The 22,921-nt window shown below is 39.3% G+C and overlaps 1 protein-coding gene across 26 annotated transcripts in view; it reads right to left on the minus strand.

Moving 5' to 3' along the window:
* Positions 1-22,921, minus strand: part of camk2g2 (calcium/calmodulin-dependent protein kinase (CaM kinase) II gamma 2) — a 65,349-nt gene that overhangs the window by 14,445 nt on the left and 27,983 nt on the right. For 17 of the 26 annotated variants that reach the window (XM_023394475.2, XM_023394474.2, XM_023394471.2 and 14 more), the window contains exons 3-14: positions 22,050-22,109; positions 18,719-18,773; positions 17,658-17,723; positions 15,473-15,545; positions 11,448-11,550; positions 10,861-10,944; positions 10,680-10,774; positions 7,918-8,040; positions 7,350-7,433; positions 7,180-7,222; positions 6,094-6,153; positions 2,753-2,793 (exon numbers count right to left, since the gene is read on the minus strand). In XM_023394475.2, coding sequence (XP_023250243.1) covers positions 2,753-2,793; positions 6,094-6,153; positions 7,180-7,222; positions 7,350-7,433; positions 7,918-8,040; positions 10,680-10,774; positions 10,861-10,944; positions 11,448-11,550; positions 15,473-15,545; positions 17,658-17,723; positions 18,719-18,773; positions 22,050-22,109 — 887 coding nt within the window. Of the gene's footprint in view, positions 1-1,853; positions 1,887-2,752; positions 2,794-6,093; positions 6,154-7,179; positions 7,223-7,349; positions 7,434-7,917; positions 8,041-10,679; positions 10,775-10,860; positions 10,945-11,447; positions 11,551-15,472; positions 15,546-17,657; positions 17,724-18,718; positions 18,774-22,049; positions 22,110-22,921 lie in introns of all 26 variants that reach the window. The other 9 variants (XM_087170461.1, XM_087170458.1, XM_023394470.2 and 6 more) reach the window with 2 other exon arrangements.

Genomic DNA, 22,921 nt, shown 5'->3' on the forward strand with positions numbered 1-22,921 from the left:
ATTTTGATCATTATTGTTTTTCTTGTGAGTCTACCAGCTTCATGGAAGTGTAAAACTAAATTCTTGGAGTATCCCTTAAATTTTTTATTGCTTCATTGCTCATTTTGATCCTCATTTTTTGAAACCTGCGAGCCTGCATAGTGTTTCAGCTACACAGCAGAGGTGTAGCTACAGATTGTAGCTAGCGTGTGTAATGTTAATAAGAAAACAAAGTTTGAGCTGGACTCTCCCTTCAGCCTCAAGCAAACTGGAGGGGAAAGAGAGGCTTCTTGAATGTAAATCAGTATTCCCAGGAATTTAAAGAGGTGTGGACGAAAGGATTACGTCAATAAAAGGTTAAGAGCAAAAATGCTGGGAGGTTTTCCTGCTGTTTTTCTACAACTCTGAGATGAGCGAATGCCCCAGTGTGACCATAAAAAGTATTTTGGCAGTCTCTGCGGCTGACTAGGAACATCTTCTAACAGAAAAACTAATGTGCAACACTGAGACATGGGAAAACTACAGTTCACCCATCTTCCACTGGCTGGTAGAGAAATTAAGGTAGATTTGCAGCTTTTTCAAACTTTGGAATTATGTTTGAAGAGATTTGCTTGTTCCCTTTTGTTATTTCTATTGATTCAAAAAACCTACAAACGCATTCTGTTTTCTACCAACTGACACACATACATACCTGATAATTATTCAGTATTGCACAGTGTTTACCAGAATTGAAATGTTCAGAGTAGCATGTTATTTATAAATGAAAGAGTTTAGCAGAGCTCGGTATCAAACTTAAATACTTTTTAGTGTCAGCTGAAATGTGTCAGTCAGGTAAAGTTTCTGTATGGTTGTTTTAACATTTGAGAGGATTAGCTTCTTTTGTTAAATATAAAAAAAAGGGTAGAAAATTGTGTTTGTATTTCTCAAAGTAAGGTATCTAAAAAACACATCCTGATACCCAACAACATTATGTATAGGCCTGTATTTTTAGCAAGAGTTTTGATGAAGTGTAGAAGTACAATTTTACTACTGAAAATACTAAAATAGTCTTAAAAAAACAATATATTTTTGCTTTATTATTTTATATACACGAGTCAGTATCTCATAATCATAACTCTATTGTTTATTGTTTCTGGCGAGAATTATCCCCCATCGTTTGACAAACTGAACCGTGTCAACTTCAAAACAGTAATAAGAGAAATTATGGGAATTTAAAGGCACTACTGCTGATTTATATATTTATAATTTTAATGTTATTTTATTTCATTACTTCATAAGCAACACTTTTAATATACAGTGTGATCTTAAGTCTGTTATGCCCGAAATGTCTCGATTTAAATGGAGGTGATTATCTGCAGGTGACCAAGACAGCTGTTTTATTTTTAGGAAGAGGGGGAAAGAAAAATCACTCAAATGAAAAATAATGACAGTACAATAAATATACCATGACGGAAAAAAGGACAATGACTATATATTGATGTTCATAGTGGTTAAATCTCCTATGATGGTCAGGGTCAGAATGCCTGATTTATTCATAGGCAGATGGGTCAGACAAGGATAACTGGAAGGGGATGAGTGAGTGTGTGTGTTTGTGTGTGTGTATTTGTGACTTGTCAGGAGTTCAAATGGTTTTGGTGGCGCTTATGGCAGAAGGGGATGCAGAGATGTTGGATGAAGCTGCGCAATCCAACACAAATCGGACAAGACGAAAACTTTCATACACAACGCCTCAAGCATCTCTGCCCAAAAGAAGAAGAAGAAAAAAAAAAGAAAAGTCGAGAGCGAGGGGAGGACTAGAGGGGGAAAAAGACTCGGAAACAAGACGAGAGCGACAAAGAATGAGAAATGAATGAAAATGACAGAGCCGATCTCACCATCAAACAAACACTCGAGCTGGACTTCCTTTTCTGACAGACAGCAATGGAGAGGAGGAGGAAAAAAATAAGGGGTCATCGGGAAACAAGGAACTAATCAAAATAGTAAAAAAGTGAAGCTGCCAGATTGATCCCAGAAAGAGAGAAAAAGAAAACAACTGCACAAGCTTACACAGGAACAAAGATGAGACAAAGGGAGACTAAGAGGGCTTCAGAAAAAAAAAGTATCAGCTGCAAAAACAATACAGGGAGTTCATTTTTAAAGGAGAATTGAAAGATTTAAATCACTGGTTGTGCAGTTTATTTGTATAATGTATTTTCTTTTGGAGGGCTGGGGTTAGTTATTGTTTAAGTTACTGTATGTAATTGGAATTTTATTTTGACTCTTGTTGATCATGGCGCTTCACTGCATGCATTGACGCTGACTGTCCATCAAAACAAAATGAGCACCACGACATGATGGTGGCTCGAATCGCTGTGAATCACAGAAACAAACTGGTGGTAAAAAACAAACAGCATTTTAAAAGTCCATTGTTCTTTATTAGGTCCCTTACTTTCACCATAATCTTCAATCTTCATACCTGTGCCCCACCTTCAACTACTAACTCATGAACATGATCGAGCAACTTCTTGATTTTTAAGATCAATCTCTTTCACTAAGCCACAAAAATCTTTAAATCACATTTAATAAACCTTAGAAAAACTACAGAGCACCAGAACACAAAGGTAATCCTACGTAAAGAACATACTGCTTTTCCATATGCTCATAAATATCACAGATATATGTTATTACAGAGTAGTTAGGGTGACAGACCAAAAGGGAGACAGGAGAAGATAGGAAGAGTAAGAAAGACAGAAACAGTGAAGTCAATAAAACCCCAATGGGTCAGAGAACTTACCTTCACACCGTCCGACTTTTTGTTTAGTAAGGTTTTGCAAGCTGAAAGAGAGAGAGAGAAAAGGGGGTTTAAGACACAGTCACACAGAAGTAATTGTCCAACAAACAGACACGTGGTTGAGATCACTCAGTCAGCAGGACAAACAAAAACTAAAGATGGTTCAGGAAAGGTTTATCACCTCACAGTAATATATTTCTAAGAGTGGAATCAATGTCTGAGGGACAATCCCTCCCAAACATATATATTCTCCACTACAGGGGATAATCAGGCAAAATAAATGTTTAAAAGAAAAATTGATATTGCAGCAAATTGAAAAATGAAAATCAAACTTGGAAAATGGAAAACCCAGACTGAAAATTTGGAAATCTTTCCTCTTATTAAAATTTAAATTATTGGAGTAGGTATGCACCCTGAGGGTTTATTAATCCTTTATTCTTTTAACTTTTTGCCTAAATATACAGTTGCTGGCACAAAAACACCCGCAACTCCCACAGTTTCCTGCCAGGTACTTCTGAACCAGTGAGGTGCTTCTTGCAAAACAACCAGTTGTTTGTGGTCCTTACTGAAATCAATGTGTTACCAAGGAAAATATAATCTATTGAAAACACTCGTCAACTGAACCACTAGTGCTAGAACAACTTTGTGAAAAGAGGCAGGTAGAAAAGGAAAAACAACTTGACATATATGTCCCGTATGTGACAAACACAAACCAGGTTATATAAAGTGAAACTGTCTGTTAGCCTACATTAACCACACTGACCTAATATCATGTGCATGCACCTGAAAACTTGACCAGTTATAACAAGAAAAAGAAATGACTGAGGCAAGTCCTACAAATGGCACCAACACACAACAACTATCAGGAAACTGAATAAAAATGTCCACATGCATGCACACACACAAAAGTACAGTCACTTCAGAAAGTGTTCAGACCCCTTCACTTTTTGCACATATGTTTTAGATGTTATTTTAAATGGATAAAAATGCCATTTCTGCCCATCAGTTTAGATTCAATAACCCACAATGACAAAGTGAAAACATTAAAAACTGAAATCTCTAATTAACAAAAGTATTTCAACCCTTATAGACCTTATAGACACAAGTGTGTGCCTTTCTAAACTATGTCCAATTAATTTAATTTCTAGACACATCACAAGGATAAACAAAGCCAAATTTTCACTTTGTCATTATGGCTTACCGCGTGTAGACAAATGGCAATTTTATCCATTAAAATGAAATCTAAAGCACAATGAAGTGCGATTAAAGTGGCTTCATACTTTCTGAACCTAAACTACATTAGACTAAAACTAAACACGGACACACTCTTAATGTATAAACACCATCAGATCCCAATGGTACCCCCTTACCTTCCATGAACAAAGTAGGAAGGAGGGCGATGAAGAGGGCAACAAAACATTAATGTGTTTAATATCTGCATGTTAACATCTGAACTGGAAACACCTGTCAGTTTTTCACTTTACGTTACAACACATTCTTTAATCATTTTCACACGGGTGGTGCGTTCATGCGATGACAGTGGCTCATCAACATGTCTGGCATGCAGCATCCACTTCAAAGTCTTTGTCTTACAAAGTACAGAGGAGGGAGTGCATTCCCAACACTTAAGGTAACGTGAGCAGAAAAACTTTATGTTCAGGACATCCTCTCTGTAACACTGCAACACTTAATCTTACTCAGTCAATGAAGAAATGTAACAGTTGGAATCAAGCACAAAAAGAAATCCGTTATTGACAACATGTGAGTGCAGCATCCACCTGATCGAATCGTGATTCCTGTATGAATGTCCATTAAGCAAGCAGCCTGCCCCGTCACGTGACTGACATTTACCTGTAAATGGTTCAGTATGCTTCAAACAAACTGGGCTGCATGGCATGTCGACCGAGCGTGTCTGAAGTCAAAAGTGTTGAATGCTGTTATGGACCATCATGCTCAAACAGGGATAACAGGGCACAGTTTTCGACAATGTGAGGACGGTGTGTGCTTCTTGGATTGTCGGTTTTAAAACTGACAGTATACAAAAATCTCAAGTTGCCATTAAGAGCTATATTACATTAAAAAAATATCATTTATATGATACAGGGCCCAGGTGGTAAAATATAGCCTACATAGATGAGACATCTGTTCTCTTTAAGTCTGTACCACAGGACACAAGGGCTCTATAAAGAGGAATGATGCAACGAAATCTTGTTGCACAACATCTCAATTAGTCAAAGAGGCGTTAATGTCAATGTTGTCAGAAAAAGGAGAAAAGGAATATTTATTTCCATGAAAGAGGACTTTTCCATTAATGACGTTTTACTGTATAATGATGTTTTGTTTTTCATTTTATCATTTAAATAATAAATAAAACAATTAAATACATTTTATATTATTTGTTATAATATTTACAATTGATGTATATAGCACCGTGTAAACTGTTTGCAAAGTATGCCACACTAAAGAGGCCCGTGGTGGGTAAAATGGGCCTGTTTAGTGAGGGGGGGGGCAGTTTCAGACACTGTTTGATGATCTGACATGCAAGTTGTCTGAAGCATACTGGCGGCATTAGGTTTTTTGTGCTTTTGTCTGTTCACACAAAAACAACAGAGCAGGCAGGAGAGAGGAGACAAAGAAAAGGAGATAACAAAGGACACTGCATTCTGTTTATCCAGCTTCCCATGCAGGTTGGCATACATTTCTGTACGCTCATAAACATGCTTGGCTGGCTGTTAGTGCCAGAGCCATGCGGAGGAAAGGTTGCAGCGAGCACAGGCAGGCATCGACTGGGCATCAGCCACGTACTGTGGATACAAACCAATTCAAAGGAGGCAAAACTTGGAGTGTTACGAAGGTTGATTGCTGGCGTGTCTATATATGTTCGTAATATAAAAAGGTTAAAATGGTTATGCTGCAGAGGGAAAGATATGCAGCCTGCACCAGTTGTCTTAATGCAGAGAAGTGTAAACACAACTTGGCTCGGTGGCAGCTGCAGTCGCTGGAATGAGGTCAAAGGGTCATGCTGGGTGTCAGTTAAATGGCCGTTGTGGTCAAAACAGGAAATTAAATAGCCAGTCCTGGAGAGGAGCTCTGTTCATTAGAGCATCAGGACACGCAGCAGCACAGAAAGGTTATGAGCTGAGCTTCTCTTTATGGTTTCCATTTACATGTTTGTGTGCGTTAATACGATGACCCAGTGCAATGACGACCATTCAAAAGGTGGTCCATCAGTGTGCAGGCAGCAGGCAGCAGGTGGAGGGGTTCAAGCAGCCCAGGCCACATGCCAATAGCTCAAGTACAAAGTTGGCAGTGCCCGACTCCAACACCCCCTCTAGTAGACGTACCTTCCTGTGCCATAGCGGCCGTGCTGGTGGTAGCGGCAGGGCTGGTATGCTGCCGTCCCACTATTGGACAGAGAGGGATTCAATGTGGCGCCACCGGTGGGACAAGAACCTTACTAAAGCCTGAAGGCCATTTTCTCTCTTGGTTTCTTTAAGTTGATAAACTTTAGAGTTTTAGACAAGGATGGCAAAACATGACGTTCCCCAAAAGTGTCTGTATCAAGCAGGCAAACACATCCTGTGAGCTGTTCACCATTCATGACAGTTTAACTTTAAAGATAAAGAGTTCTTTGGTTACCAATTTCCTTTTGTTATTAGATTAAAGTGAAGCAACCGACGGGAAAATCTTCTCAGCACTAAAATACCTCCACTCTGAAATTGTTAATCTTATTTCCATGGACATTCACTTGATAAACACGCCTACATTTATGTATAAAGCAATTCAGAGGTCCGGCCCGTCCGCCTTATCCAGTCTAGATCAATCTTGACCAGTGGAAAGCAGTAGGCCATTATCCACAAGAGCTACTTTACTTACATGAAAGCATAAAAACACAGGGCCAGTAGCATTAATGCATTAGCTTGCTAAGCCATCGTCCAGCCCACAAATTGGGTGTTCAATCAAAAGTGCCCTGTGTTTCAGTGATCAAACTGCTTACAAGGAGGAAATCCAAGCCAAACCCCTGAAGTGCGAAAACAAACTTGCAGACAAGGCTGACAAGTAAATTTCAACTGGAATAAAAATGTGTGGTCGAGGGAATTGGTTTCAGGTTAAGAAATTAAAAAATAAAAGATCGCAGACAGGAAGTACAGTAGCAGAACAGCAGCGAAACTAATCATTTGGCCTCTAAGAGAAATCAGAGATCAGATCAGGAACAAAAAGTGTGCATACAACTTCAAACTGAAATTTCTTTAGAAATCATTATAAAACAGACGTGTTTTTTGTCACAATTCCTGATGCTTCTTTGTATGGGTTCATTTATATACGTATTCAACATCAACAACACTGGACTCTGTTTTAAGTCTATGGGCTACATCAAACTGTTGTCTCTTGAGGTGTGATGTGTTATTAGAATTACTGCTCAAGCTCACCTGAGAAGTTCCTGGACACCAGCATCGTTGTGAGGATAGCTCCCTACAGAGACAAAAAATTATAAGGATTTGTTTTATGGATGTGTGTGTGTGTGTGTGTGTGTGTGTGTGTGTGTGTGAGTGTGTGTGTGTGTGTGTGTGTGTGTGTGTGTGTGTGTGTCCACACTCACTTTAAGTTTCCTCCTGGCGTTGAACTTGCGGAGACACTCCACAGTCTCTTGACGGTGCATCATGGAGGCCACAGTGGAGCGTTGCTGTATGTAGAGGACAGGAAACAACACTGTAGATAAATCCAACTTCAGTGTTATACCATGGAAATGTAGGTGGTAAGGTGTTGCTTTATATCATATAGCTGATTATAAATGAAAAGGAACCCTGATTTATGTCCTGTGTTCATCTCATTAGTTCAGAAATTTACATAAAGATGTTTCATTCTCTTCTGTTGTGGTATATAAAGTAGGTCTCTGTGTTTAGCAGTATACGATTTTAAAACTAGGCTACTGGACCAAATTGTGTTCTTGTTTTGAACAGCTGTGTGCCAAAAATGAACTGCTTAACATATTTCACAATTTATCTCTGGGAATGTGAGTGAGAGCTCCTGGCCATGGTGTCCTGCCAAGGTATTCCAATACTTAGTCAATGAATGACTGCTTAATGAGAGAGATAGTGAAAAATGTGTGACATCATTTGTTTGAAGCTTGCATGACCACTTTCTTTTGATGTCAAAGTGTGACTTACGCAGACCCATGGATGCTTGAGGGCCTGGTCGGCAGTGATCCTCTTGGCAGGGTTGATCGTTAACATCTGATTGATCAGATTCTTGGCCTCAGGGGTCACTGTGTCCCACTCTGGAGAGGGAAACTGAAAGAGGGAGATAAAGAGGAAGAAATGTTGAGAATGTATATTACTGTTAATATGCTTTCTTTTAAGCTTTTTTTTTTTATTTCAAATTGTAACATCGTCATCTAATGAAGAAGTATTTAATATTTACAGACCCTAAAGAGTCCTGCATCTGCAAAATACAAAATGGGCGAAAACACTTGAGAGTAAGGCAGACATCACAGGATCGGCTATCAGAAGAAGTGGTATTTTACAACTACATCTGCAGACACAAACAAACAAACAAACAAACAAACAAACAAACAAACAAACAGATGCAGCGATCTAGAGTCACACTGTGTCATCTGTGTGAGTGTTTGTCAGGTGCATCTCTCTCCTCGTTGTATATTCATTTAGGGGAAGATCTCGCAAATCATAACAGGAGACATGTTAACAGAGGCTGCTTATGTATTTTGCTGAATTTACTAAACTCTGCCTCTGGAGAGAGAAGGTGTAAAGACAGAGGAGGAGGGAGGGTTGCGGTGTTGAAAAGAAAAGCGTATTAAATAAATACAGACTTGCAGATAACGAAAACCAAATATTAGACACAAAATGAGGCGATTAAGGCAATGAACACAATATCTGCTTACTACAACGCAAACGAGTGTTGGAAGAAGAGTTACGGCGTGCGTTCATTAAACTCAAACTTGACCATTATTGAGCTGTAAAACTACTACAGGCTGCAACTGAACTTTTCTTTCTTGAGTGCATTTAGCTGTAATCACCTCAGTGTTAACATCCATATCAACACCATCTCCACCGAAATACTTCCCAATGTAGTAATAATTATGATACAGATTATTTTATCATTTTATGATATTTAGTAAACCAGGCACTGAATACAAGCAGATTGCATCTGTCAACTCACACACGTGAGCAATGCGTTGTACAGCTCAGTAGCTTAATTGTTACTTTTTGTTTTACTTTCTTTTCTTTCATTGTAGAACAAAAGAAAAACATCATATATTGAATTGAGCAATGATTTTATCTTTCTTTCTACTATGCTATGAAACAAAATAAAATAAAATAAAATAAAATAAATAAATAATTCATTGATGATTTTATGTTGAAGGAAATTAGTGATTTTCAAACTGTGCTGAATAAGTCAACGCACAAAGTAGTTCAGTTGTGACAGATGGAGTTTTCAAAGTCAGCGTAGTCAGCCATACCCACCACCCTCATCCCTCCATCCAAGTAGCAGGAAGTGCCAGAAAACGTGTTTATTATCGAAAACCAAAGCAAGACATTTGTTTCAAACATTTAAATGTCAGCTGTCAATTACTGACAACATGGAAAAACACAAAAAAATGAGATTCAAGGTATCTGCATGACAATGTTGACATTCACAAAGTGAACAATATTACAAGTGCGTGTCACAGTCAGTTCATATCAGTGTTCATATTATGCACATTCATTAGATGTGGTTGCTTCCAATTATGGAAATTAATACGGGTAATAAATTCCTATCTCCCAGAGGACTATGACAAGATCTGATAAATAAGCCTATTGCGCTCTCACAGCGTCTCACTTTTTTTTCTACAGCGGTGAAGATGAAAATTATACAATAACAAGTAGAAAGCAATTAAAAACTAGAATTTAATTTCTAAATGACTTGCGCAACAAAATTCAGAGTGTGTTATTTGATGAGACTTGAACTGAAAGTGTCCTGCAGGACTCGTGTTGAGGCTTGCTAATTCACATGAATTACATTTCAAACAGGAAACACAGATTATTTATTAGAATTCAAGTTTGATGAACGCAGATGGAGCTCTCTAACAGACTCTACGGACTTTGACCCTCGTCTTCATGGATCCATGTACTGAAAATTAGCAAAATACATGCACAGTCAGCCAGCCTGGGATGAGCCTGCAAATATGAGCTGGGGCATTTATTAAAGCTGCACTGATTAATGTTTTTACATTAATAATAGATCAAATGACTTCCACAAATTCTCAAGTGGCCTTTATCTACCTCAAGCGGCAGGGGGAACCAGGCCTTTATTTCTAATTTCCTCTGTTCCCCAGTTAAAGCAAACTCAAAACTTCCTCCATGTTTTACCTGGTGTCTTGATAAATTCTGTACAATGTACATTTCCAGAGCGAGAGTCATGTCAGGCACTCCATTTTTCCTTTTTCCCCAAATGATCTTACGCTACCATGAATGAAACACTTCCTCCAGTATTTTCACATTAAAAGTCTGGCAGCCTACTTTACATAATTTCAGTTAAACTGACTCAGAAAAACCTGGAGCAGCAGAGTGGTGAGTATAACATAACCATATTGTTGTACTGATGGTATTAGTGTTGTGGAAATGTACCATTACACTGAATTTACCATGTGAGCTGTTGCAGCTACAGGAAATTCCAGGATGTTTTTTCACCCCGTTATTAGCAAGCGGGATTTGTAACAATCATCTAAACATAAAACAAGCATTGAGTCATAGTGATACTGTATTCTCTGTCCACTCACCATGGCCAGTAACCACGCTGGCTTTTCATGTTGCACAATGTAAGATTTTTTGTCATGATAACTGCATTGAAGTGTTGCAACAACACAGCTGCAGCTCACAGGCACGCATGTCGGGGAAGGTGACTACAAAAAACATGAGGGAGAAGAACTCACGTCATATGCACCGGCCTTGATTTGTTGGTACAGTTTGTGTTGGTCCTCGTCCCAGAAGGGAGGGTAGCCCACCAATAAGATGTACAGGATCACACCTGACACACACACACAATCCAAATTAATATTAGTGAGCATATGATAGCAACAGCATACATCCATATTATCCATCTGGCAAACTGACCACATGCCCATATGTCCACTGGCTTGCCGTACGGGTCCTTTCTCAACACCTCTGGGGACAGATACCCTGGAGTTCCCGCAAAACCTGCAAACATACAAACATTTTCAGTGTGTTTTGGACAGACAAATGAGAATATTGACTTTATCTCAACACTTCTCCTCATCTCTACCCTCCTCACCTTTCCTCACACATTTCAGTAATATCCTATTTATTTTATGTTTTGAATGTAGAACTAATATTCACAGTAATACTGTAATATAACTTCAAACATACACATAGTTGATAAAATGCAATAATTTTAACTGTTCTCAACACACACACAAATGTGTCTGGTATCTATTTCCCTGTAGAAATCATTTTGATTATTTTAGCACCTTGACTTGTTCTTACTTATTAATTTTCCCTTGTAACACAAAATACAGCATATTATTATCATAATGTACTTAGCTAACTAGCAAGCTATTAATTTAATACTTTATTTCCTCAAGCAATGATGGATTGGTGTTCTGGCTGAAAGTAAACAGCGTGGAAACAACACAGATAATAGGGTTAAAAATCCCAAGTGTTCATAGAGTGTGATTTCTTACCAAACCATGCCTGTTGGTCGCCCTGCACCTCGATGGCCAGACCAAAGTCTGCAAGCTTCACAGCTGCTCCCTTCATCTTACTGGCCAGGAGCAGGTTCTCCGGCTACAACACAGAGACAAACATGTTTTCACTCAGGTCAGAACTAATCACTGCGTCCAACATTTCTTTGTCCATGAATCTTTTTTGTAAAATGTTAAAAAAAAATACACACGACGAGTTAGAAGAGACACAAGCGATGACATAACATTTTTCATTATTTTTTATTTTAGTCCGAAAAAAAAAGTCAAAATCATTTAATAAGAACAAGTTGCTGAATTTATCTTTATACATTTAATCAAGGGCAAAAGAGATAAGCCTGTACCCTCCTTCCGGAAATGTCCTATCTGTCTGCGTGACGGGATGAGCTGCAGGAGCACAATGACATCTACAGCAGTAATGACGCATGAATCGGTCAAGCAAGGCGACAAAGGCTTCTCCCCCCCAAAAAAAAGACCTCTTCAGTCAGCTGTCATTGGGTTTAACAAAGTATTTTGACACTTGTTCTTCTGATCACACAATCATGCAAGAAGTCGGGACTTGGCAAAGATGAGCACATGAGCATGCTAACTGTTGTCTAAACTGCTTTCTCGCTTTCCTCATTTGCATCTCCTTACATCCGAGCTGCTCTCACTTAGGGAGAAGAAACTGAGATAACAGGTCAGGTCAAGTGTAATCTGATGTGAGGTCAGTTACTTACTATAGCTGCACAGCTGTTTCAGATTTACTTGTTTTAGGTTTTTCTTCATAAGATAGAGCTCAGGGCTGGCCTTTTTTTCTTCTTCTTTGTAGGATGACAGGGGTAAGCACTGTTGCCTCATAGCGAGAAGGTCCTTGAGTTTGTTGGTTTTCCCTGAACCAGTTGCATGCCCTATGAACCACACTCCCGTAGAGTCTGAATCATGCATTATCACTTTAATAATAAAATAAATGATATATGAGGAATGCGAAATCCTGGACAGAGGCATTTTTTGTGTTTTTGTGATTTATGTTAATTACATTACTGCACTATAACACTGGTGTAAATGCAAGAACAAACCACTGCAAATAGAACACAATCAAATTGAATCTGGTTTGCACTGTGATCATGTCTCAGCCAGGTGTAAAATCAACGTCTGCAGTGTGACCTTGTTTTTAAAAGAAGGAATCTGCTAAACAATCAGAAGATAATCTAACTCTGCCTCTTCCTGCCATCTCAAGCTGCTTGTCAAAGAGCCTCAGATGACCTCTTCATCAGCAAAGGAGGAATAGGAAATATATTTTTATATATATATATATATAGCAGCTTCGCTTCAGGAGACTATTAAGGGGGACGATGTGGCCAAGCCGGTGCTAGTGAGCTTCTCCACTGACAGTAAACCTTCATAAAATATAAGTACTGTTAGCCTAGATAGCAAGGCTACTGAAAAGAAGGATGCCTTTGGCTGTCTCCATCTGTCCCATGACCCTCATCTTTCACCTCGAGAGTATCCTACCTAACACACACTGTTCTCGTTGACAAGTCTGATCACATTACGACTCTTGTTAATACCAGGTGCAAATGCAAAGGCCCTTAATCAGATGTCATTATTTAGATAGCGTATCCATATAATAGCATGTTAATACCAGGTGTAAATAGGATCTATGTGTGTGTTAGACCTGATGAACTGGTACCCGGTGCATGCTGGGACAGACTCCAGGTCACTGTGACCATTTTTTTTTGTGTGTGTGTCTTGAGGGCAAAAGTTTTTGCAGCGGTAGCCATCCTCATCGCCTCAAATGTGGACAGATGGATGGATGTCTGACACTCGTACCAACTGTTTTTGTGCTCTTAGTCTGTTTCATCTCATCCTTCTATCTCACTAGCTCTCTCCCCATGTAGTTATCATCCATCCATCCATCCATCCATCCATCCATCCATCCATCCATCCATCCATCCATCCATCCATCCATCCACCTACCATTTTTCCTCTCTATCGAGCAGAGCTGAGACAATAGGAGAGACAGAGAAAAGGGGGGACTGCGCAGGGGACAGAGAGCTCGAGATAAAGCAACAGGACAACAGAAAGCGAGAGACAGATAGAGATAGATAGATGGGAGGTGGCATAATGAGTCCCTACGCTGGCGCTGCAGCAGCCGGGTGACCTCACCCTACAGTTACCATGGCAACCCAGCCTGCCACCAGCCAACAGCGTTCAACTCTTTCTCTCTAATTCTTGTTTTCCCTTCAGCGAGTCACCCTTCCAACATGACAGGCAGGCGTAAATATGATATGTATGTATGTATGTGTGTGAATGTGTGTGTGTGTGTGTGTGTGTGTGTGTGTGTGTGTTTATGGCTGCATCCCAAGGAAATTTTTATTTTTATTTATTTTTTGGCCACTTGGGGGCTGTAAAAAACACTGAAATATTATTGTTTATAAAGTTGTGGTGGTTTACGTGTAACAGAGCAACATTAGCATTAATTGTAAGTTCTGGCAACCTGATGAATCTAAATCCAATAATCTCTCTCTGGTTTGTTAACCAGCTGGTAAGCAGAGCTAACTGTTCTAGTGCAGTTTATCAGTTTGTTTTTTTTGCCAACTGCTGCTTGAAACAAGGTTGATGAGAAAAGAAAAGAGAAAACAGTAAATAGAGGTTACCGCGTTTATAGCAGGTTTAAGGTTGGAACTAGAATTACCGCTTCGTGGTTGTATGCCTCCAACAACCAGTTAAAGTGCAGTTTACATCCATGTCAGTCCAGACTCATCTGTAATTCAGACTTTGAAGGAATTTAATAAAAAGGTATTACGTGTATTTTGTGATTATTAGCACATCAATTCTTAAGTTATGGCCAAAAACTTGTATAGTGAGGTGAAAGTGACCTTGACCTTTGATCTTTGCCAAGCAAAATTTGGTCAGTTCATCCTCACATATTTGATATTTTTTGGAAACTTTGGCAACACTGCTGAAATCTAAAATAGATTTCGCTGGGGCTGAAAAATATTTGGCAGCACAGACTGAGTTTATAATGACGGTCTCACCAGCAGGTCAGTGAAGTTTAAATACACAATATATTGTTTAGTATACCATCTGAGAACAAACTGTCTGCAGTAATGATGCACAGATGCAGTTTTAATACACGATGAGGGAGTTGTACATAAACAACTAATGTAATGGATTTCTGTCCTCGGCCTTCATCATCTATCATCATTTTTGTACCTCTAAAACTCTTTCCTCTCCGCATTCATTTGATATATATACAAGGAAAAAATCAATGAAAAGCAACACAAGTCCATTTACACCACTCTCACACAAAAACAGATTGTTTCTTCTCCAATTACTCCTGTCTACTTTTTACTTATCCTAGAGTAATGGTTTAATTTTGCTCCTTCACATTAAAGTAAATAACCAGATTATAAGCAAACTATTTAAGTTTAGGACTCTGACCTCAGTATTGGCAATAAAACTAATGTGGTGCAATTATCCAGGTGTTTAAACCTCAGGTCAATCTGCCAGCTACATTCACCGTATTGTTTAAAAATTGAAATAACCCTGAGGAGGCCAGAGTGCTGTTGATTTCTGCTGGGGGTGAACAATCTTGCTGCAAGGGAAATCGTCACTGGCCGTCATCTCACCCACCGACCCGCTATTAATAGCAGCTGGTCTGCTTTCGTCACTCCTCAGCAGTGCAGGAGGGAGGGGAGAGGAAGTAGGGGAACAGATGAAAAAAGGGGAGGGGGTATAGATGTTAGAGGAAGATGGGAACAGAGAAATAAAGAGGAGAGAAAGCAGGTGATGAGAAGGATGACGCTCGTCCCTTAAGTTGCTCTTAACGTCACAGCATGACGTCTGTGCGATGTGTGTGCATGCGTGTGCGTTTAGACCTGTTGTGAATCTCGATCAATGACTTTCATTTCATTCACGGCACAATGTTACATCCCTATAAGAGACTTCTGTGTGCATCGAACTAGTGTGTTGGAGAGCATAGAAGGTCCTCCCACACTGACCAGTGGTACACGATAACTCACCTTGAGGTCCCTATGCACAATGTCATGCTGGTGGATGTGACTGACGCTCTCCAGGATCTGATTGATGCAGTGGCTGCAAGACAAAGAAGACAGACACATTTGTCAGTCCACAATAACTACATGACAATGAGCTACAGACTGAAGCGAAGGAAGAAAAAAACGATCAGTCGTTTGGCCGATAATAATGACAAAAGTTCATCGTAGTTTCAATTTCAGAGCCCAAGGTGACATCTTTAAGTGTCTTTTTTTGTCTGATAAAATGTAAAATATGTTCAATAAGAAAATCCTCAGATTGGAGGAGCAGAAAAAAAGGCTATTTTCTGCCATTTATGTGTGAAAAATTACTCGAATTGATTGACTGATATTTTGAATCGAGATTCTAAAAGACATTTTTGTTGAATTCTCAGAACAGGAAACACTTCTGCGCAATTGTGCCCAGCAAGGTCAACAACAATGACCTATTTATGACTCAAGCACGAGCACACAGGAGCCCTGAGAGACTGTGTAAATGCACCTGCAATCTACGAGCAACAATCATTTGTGAACCCTCACTCTTATTCCATTCGCGATCTGCGTAGTGTTGGATAGGGGGATAAGTGGTGCACATGGGAATAAAGTTTGGTGCATTTTTATGTGACTGAATGTGTGGAAGGAAGTGGAGTGGGCAGGGTGTGGTTGTGTGTGTGTGTGTGTGTGTGTGTGTGTGTGTGTGTGTGTGTGTGTGTGTGTGTGTGTGTGTGTTGTTGAGGCGATGTGGGGCATCTTATGTAAGCTTGTCCTAAGCTTGCATATCAGCGATTTTGCTGGTCTGATACGCAGTTAAAATGACCATTATTTCTTTTAAATTAAATTGAGCTTGACATTAGTAAAGGTGAAGTCGGGGTCAGCAGCAGGGGGGTGTACAAAGACATATTTTGGGGGAGTGGAGTCGTCTCTCTGTAAGACAGAATCAAAAGAAAAGCCCCTGGCGTTGTGTCCAAATTAGGCTAAATCTGGACTCCACATTTTGTTCTGCATATCTCCTCTACTCATTCTCATTTCAGCATTTCACTAACCCCATTTTATCTGCCTCCCCCGTTTCTGCAGCTAATATAGCACCCATCAGACTACCCTGCTCCTGTTCTCTTGCCCTGTCTCCAATGCTCTTCAAATACTCTTTAACTAATATCTTTTTTTATTGGCTGAAAATGGAGTCTCTAAAATGTATGTGTCCGTCCACTTGACAACCAAAAGTTAGAAACTGGCAGCCCTGACCTTTGTAATAGTCATTGTTTATAACATCTGTGGCTAGAAATAACATGTAAATAACATCTATAGTTATAGTAGCTATAGTTATTTATATGTGGCTCGAACTACCAGTGCATGGTGATGCGTTTTAACTGGCTGCACATACATTCGATTTGTATAAAAACACATGATTTAATTTTGCCATGCTCAATTACAAGTTGTGAGATATTAAAATGACATTCAGAGGTTTGGCTTCAGGCGTCTCTAACATCCACTGAGACCCTGTACATGGCCACACCTGACCTGAACTGTATCAGTAGAGTCTGTAGTGCTGAACTCAAATCACATCGTGAGGTCTCACCTGGTGCAAGTCATAGGGATGACAGAGAGGAGATAAAAGAAAAGGATACGAGCATTGCTTGAAAATGCCGGAGTGTGACGATGTTGTTGGATAATTTTGTTTTATTAAAGTGTTGACAGAACGCTAACACATGACATGAAATCTGCTAGAAGACGTGTTACGGTTTAAACCTGCACGATCCGATCAGGTAATAAGCTGCAGTGCAAAAAACCAACTGCAACTTCTGACAACAGGCTTAAAATACGGTTTTTCAAGACTTAGGACAGCTCTGTCATCATTTATTAATGAAATTAAATTTAAAATCCCAGAGTCACATGGTGTAAGAGAAAGTGTATACCATGCACTGAAAACAATCTCAGAGAAGTGCACAAGCATTTCCTCTGCTGTCAAAGCACAAAGTACATTAACACAGATTCAAACGGCAAAACATCTTGTGCTTTCATAACCAACTTTTCTGCCTCGGCAGCCTGAATTATTTTATTTTTTTTATTTTATTTTTTTTTTACTATGGAAGCCACCAGAACCTTAGTATGCAGGAAAACTGACAAACATGGACAACTTAACATGTTCACACGTCAGCAGGATGACATACTGTACCTGGCATCTGCCTCGCTGTAATACTCTCTAGCAACAATGTCCTCAAACAGCTCTCCTCCAGTGACACTGCAGACGGAGACAAAAAAGTGACTGTTATCTCTCTTTTCTGGAGACAAATGAAGATCTCTCTCCTAAATGGAAAATACACTTTACAAAGAATCATATATCATACACCTTTCAGTGATGCAGGTGTGATGGGTGGTAGAACTGATTAAGGATTTTGATTTATGTTGATGTTTGTTTCTATTCTTATTTCATTTCTTACTTCATTTTTCCCTTTGTGCTGCTATTCTTTTGTGCTGCTGCGTCGAATCTGAATTCCCTCTACGAGGGATCAATAAGGGTGCGTCTTATCTTATCTTATAAAAGTCCTCATGGATCCACCATGCTCTGTATTCATGTGTATGTGTCTCCTGTGATCTAAGTGGTCCTTACAGAGGACGCTTGACTGGTTGCTGATAATACAAACCTCCACATGACTCACTTGGATGTCTGGTTTATCTGCAGCTCAGACACAAACCTGACAGACTGCTCATAATTTGGCTGCAACTTTAATCAGAAATGTTCAGATTTTCTTTGAGTTGGGGAATATAAAATGTAATATTCAACACACACTATTTGTTTTTTGTTTTTTTTTGGTAAAGTCCTAACATTTTCATTAGAAGATACATCACATGTTACGCAAGTGGTAGAAATAGCATGGAGAAGATGTGACAGCTTACCCCTCCTCTACTGTTCTTATCATTTTTACTTGTGGTAGTAAACATGGTGAAAGGTGAGGGGTATTTATATTACACGTGAAAAAAAAAGGAGTCCTTTCCTTGATGGCAGCTCAGTGGAAATGCTGATAACATACTGTACTGCTGTGAATCGTGTCCGTCATGGAAAATAAAAAGGGAAAAACAATTTCAACTTACTTGTTGCTTAGGTGAAGCAATTTATCCTCGAGAATTACTCCAGCCTGAACCTATGACCTGTGTGTGTGTGTGTGTGTGTGTGTGTGTGTGTGTGTGTGTGTGTGTGTGTGTGTGTGTGTGTGTGTGTGTGCGCATGTTACTTACAGGTCAAAGACAAGGTAATGGAAACCTTCCTCTGAGATGCTGTCATGGAGTCGTACTAGTGAGGGAAAGAGAAACAGAGAGACAGAGACTTGGGTTACAAATGATTAAATAAAGTTATTTATCTTCTATATGGAAACACCATCACATTAGAGGAGTTTCCTCTGCGTGAATAATAGTGTGTGTGTGTGGGGCAGTGGTGGTTAAATTACTACGGTATTATGGTATGTTCATTCATAATCATAACTAACACACACACAGGGTCAAGTGACACATCCACCGTGGATACGAGGTTTCTGGCAGAACCGTTTCTCCCTGCCTATCGGAAGTGATCTACACCAGCCCTCGACAGTAGGCTTCAGAAGCCTGAGTGCCACCTGGACAGTTGGCAACAAGGAATCAGCTTTTGGATGACAAAGCTGACTGAGTAGTTGCCATATTTCTAATCATTTATAGCTGATGTGATAGTGCTAATTTCTTTTCAGGTTTTCTCTCTGATACTGCAGCACTGGATCAGGCAGAAAGCTTCAGTGCACACAGAGGGGCGGAAAAGTTATTTCTTCTTCACACAGGAGGAGCTGGGCAACTTTAACCAACAGTTTTAATCAGCAGTTCAACAGAGTTTTGAAATACAGAAACCTACAAATAGATTAAAAAGCTGCTCGTGTCAAGGTGGGTGAAGGTGCTGAATTAGGAAATGAAAATGTGTTATATTACTCTCTTTCTCCTTCAGATGACTCACATTTAAAGAAAGGAAAACTTGACAAGCTCTCCCCTAGAGGAAGGGATAATAAAAAAAGAAAAAAAGGGCAGCCATGGGAGGAGGACGAAGAATAGGGCGATGACAAAGCAGGAATCAGGTGGTGCAAAGAAGAAAGAGACCAATGATACCAATAGGCCGTTATCATACTCTGTGTGTGTGTGTGTGTGTGTGTGTGTGTGTGTGTGTGTGTGTGTGTGTGTGTGTGTGTGTGTCTTGCACTGGGCAGCATACTATGATAAGACACTTGGCAGTTCAGCCACAAGGATACTTTGCCATTTCCTTCCTTTCCAAGGGGCCACTGCCTATTGTCTGGATTTCTCACAAAAAACACACACAGAATCTCAAGTTGTATGAGACTCAAACTTAACACAGACGTTTACAGACATTTCCAGGCACAATAATCTTTCAATCAACCGGACAATTTACTGCTACGGATACTAAACAAAGTAGTTTGGTTATTTAGGGCAGGGTTTTTCAAAGTCTGACATTTTGAAAAACTGGCACCATACAACGTACCCATGGATGTGCAGACAAGTATCACTGGATTTACTGCGATACTGAATAAAACTTAAAAACATGATTAATCTGAAGCAGGTTCACAAAGGTCAACCTGGGGTAGTTACACCGTTGCAAAGTGTAAATCACACTGAATACGTGTATCATGTCTTTGTGTTCAGGTTCAGTACAACAGAACATAACCTAAAAATACATAAACATTCAACATATCCTGTTTATAAACAGTACATCTTCATATCTGCCTACTATTCACTTTCTCCTGTATGATTTCATTTGGAGGGCAAAATCTGTTAAACTGTAAATACATTCTTTAAACCACTCATCCATAATATGATCTGTATTTTCCAGTTCATTATGATTTAGCATTCTCCATTTTACTGCCAGAAATTCAGATGTAACAAAACTGTGTGTTTGCTTTACATTATCATGTTGTTTTCTGAGTAAATATAAGGAGAGGGAAAAAACGAAGAGAGACAATGTTGACCCAACAATTGACCCCTACAACATCACTCTACATCCACCTACTTAGAGACAAGAGTAGCAGGTTACTCGTGAGGAAAACATTGGACAACCAATGCTGCTGCTTTTTCCTGGGGAGGGGAGTCTCTATAATTTCAAGTTTGCAGAATATGACGACCATCAAGCTTGCAGACACACCTCTGAGATGTGAAACAAAACGCTGATACAGTCTTTTCACACTTCAACATAAAGGTCAAATGAAAAAAACAAGTGTCAGGAAAAGTACGTCTGTCTGCTCTCCACCAACTAACCTGACATGAAAGGATACTGTGAATATTGAGGCAAATATCTAGTGACCATTAACCATCCAGCTTCTCTCACACACACACACACACACACACACACACAGAGTACACACACAGAGTACACAAAGTAAACAGTGTTGATTGCATTAGTGCGACCAGCTGACTGTGCATGTCTTGGTGTTCAGACTCACTTCACCTCTTTGGCTGCTGGCCAGTTGAACCATGCAAATGTCCCACTCCATGACATACCAGGTTACTGGCTGATTTGCTGAGGCCATTTGCTTAAGTGACAGTATTAAACTGCACACTGAGATGAAACTAGACAGTGGTTGTTGTTTTAGTTCCTGTACACCGGATTTGAAATAACTCTGAGCTTTCAGCTTTAAGTGTCAGTTTCAGGTCAGTCCAGCTGAACATGTCAATGTCTGTGTCATAAACTGGAGGCAGTCATGACTGTAAAAGGATTTTAATACAAATATTAACTATGATTGCTCATATGCATATACGCAGACACACACACATATACAGTATATATAATGCCAGGTGACTTTATATGTCACAAGGTGAATACAGATAGGCATGTGCTCTGTAAGTTAGTCATGAGGGTACCTTAACTTGCATTTGTGTAGGTGTAGTTAAAACTAATTTTGTGTTTGGGGTCCTGGAGTTTCCCACTCAAAAACATACTTAACATTGTTTTATCAGCTTTATGGTTGAACTTTTTCCTAACTGTATGAGAAATCTTAATAATCATGATTTTGAAGAGACTATACTGTTTAAAACATTGTTAAATGCAATGAATTTCCTTGTGCTTTATCTCTGTGATCGGTGTTTACAGTACTTTAAGGAAGCATCATTCCTCCTTTTTCCAAAATCAGACTATTATGATTCATGTTATTTGAGGTTTTTAAGAAAAATGAGGGGTTATCACTTCAACACCTTCCTACATATGAAGCAAAACAAAGTATTCAAACAACACATTTACTAATTTGGCCATTATTGCCATTATTTTTTTTTTTTTTTTTTTTACATATACAGCAATGTGTTCTGTTGAACTCCAAATAATGAGGAAGTAAAGCCAATTTCAACAGAACACAAGGATTAATGTGACTGATGAACCTCGAACAATCTCTGAGTCCTCTGTCTGACTGGAATCCAAACAAGAGAAATCTGTTGCAGCAACTGAAAATTTTTACCTCTAAACTAAAATCTTTTTTTCCCCCCAAATCTTCTCAATTAAAACATGTGTTCCACTAATCCATTAGTCTGTTAACTCTCAGAGGTGACTCACCTATGTTTGGATGTTTCAGCAGACGACAAATTCTTGCCTCCCGTTCCAGTTTCTGGTGATCTGAGGACAGAAAAGAGCAGAGAGAGGGGAATCAGTGAGGACACAATGCCAGCTCCAGGACCAGACGCAATTATGACACTTTGTTTTTGTCCAACATGTGACCAAAATACCAGGAAAAAACGCATTTCTTATGAATACACTTTGGTGAGTCGACACAGAAGGGCACAAATCCAACACTAAAGTACAATACCACAATAATGGCAGCATAACGTTCACTAAATCTTGACTGAAGCTCATGCTGTTCAGTATCACTTTTTCAACATAGCATTTGGAAAACAGCTTTTTCTACATAACCTTTTAACATATGTTCAATATTTAAGTGCTAATAAATAATAAATAACTTGTTTAGTTTTTCTAAAGCAAAGATTTTTGCAACCACTTAAACTTGATATCTTGTTTGGGAGGATTTCAGAAACACCCGTACCAGCCACTATGTGAATTGATTAAAAAATTTATTTTAACCGTGCAGCTACAAACACATAAACACACAAACACATTTATTCCCTTTCTCTCCAATCTCTCCTGCTCCTCCTTTTTCCAATCAGAACAATAGATTTATTCTAAACCTGCCATTTTGTGACAAAAATCAAAGGGACTTGAACTGAAGGGGACGGAAAATAGTTTCAACAGTGACAGGATGTCATAAAGGTAAGACACACAGCAAACCAGACAAGCTAGGAGGCCAGAGGCTGTCAACTACAATGAGCTTGCACCAGTAGACAGGCAGACAGCTATATACTGTATATATACAGACACACACACACACACACACACACACACACACACACACACACAAAAACCTCTAACACAAG

The sequence above is a fragment of the Seriola lalandi genome, unplaced genomic scaffold, assembly GCF_002814215.2.
Source record: "Seriola lalandi dorsalis isolate HSWRI2012SDOR001 ecotype SW California unplaced genomic scaffold, Sedor1 jcf7180002054948, whole genome shotgun sequence".
Classification (NCBI taxonomy): Eukaryota; Metazoa; Chordata; class Actinopteri; order Carangiformes; family Carangidae; genus Seriola; species Seriola lalandi.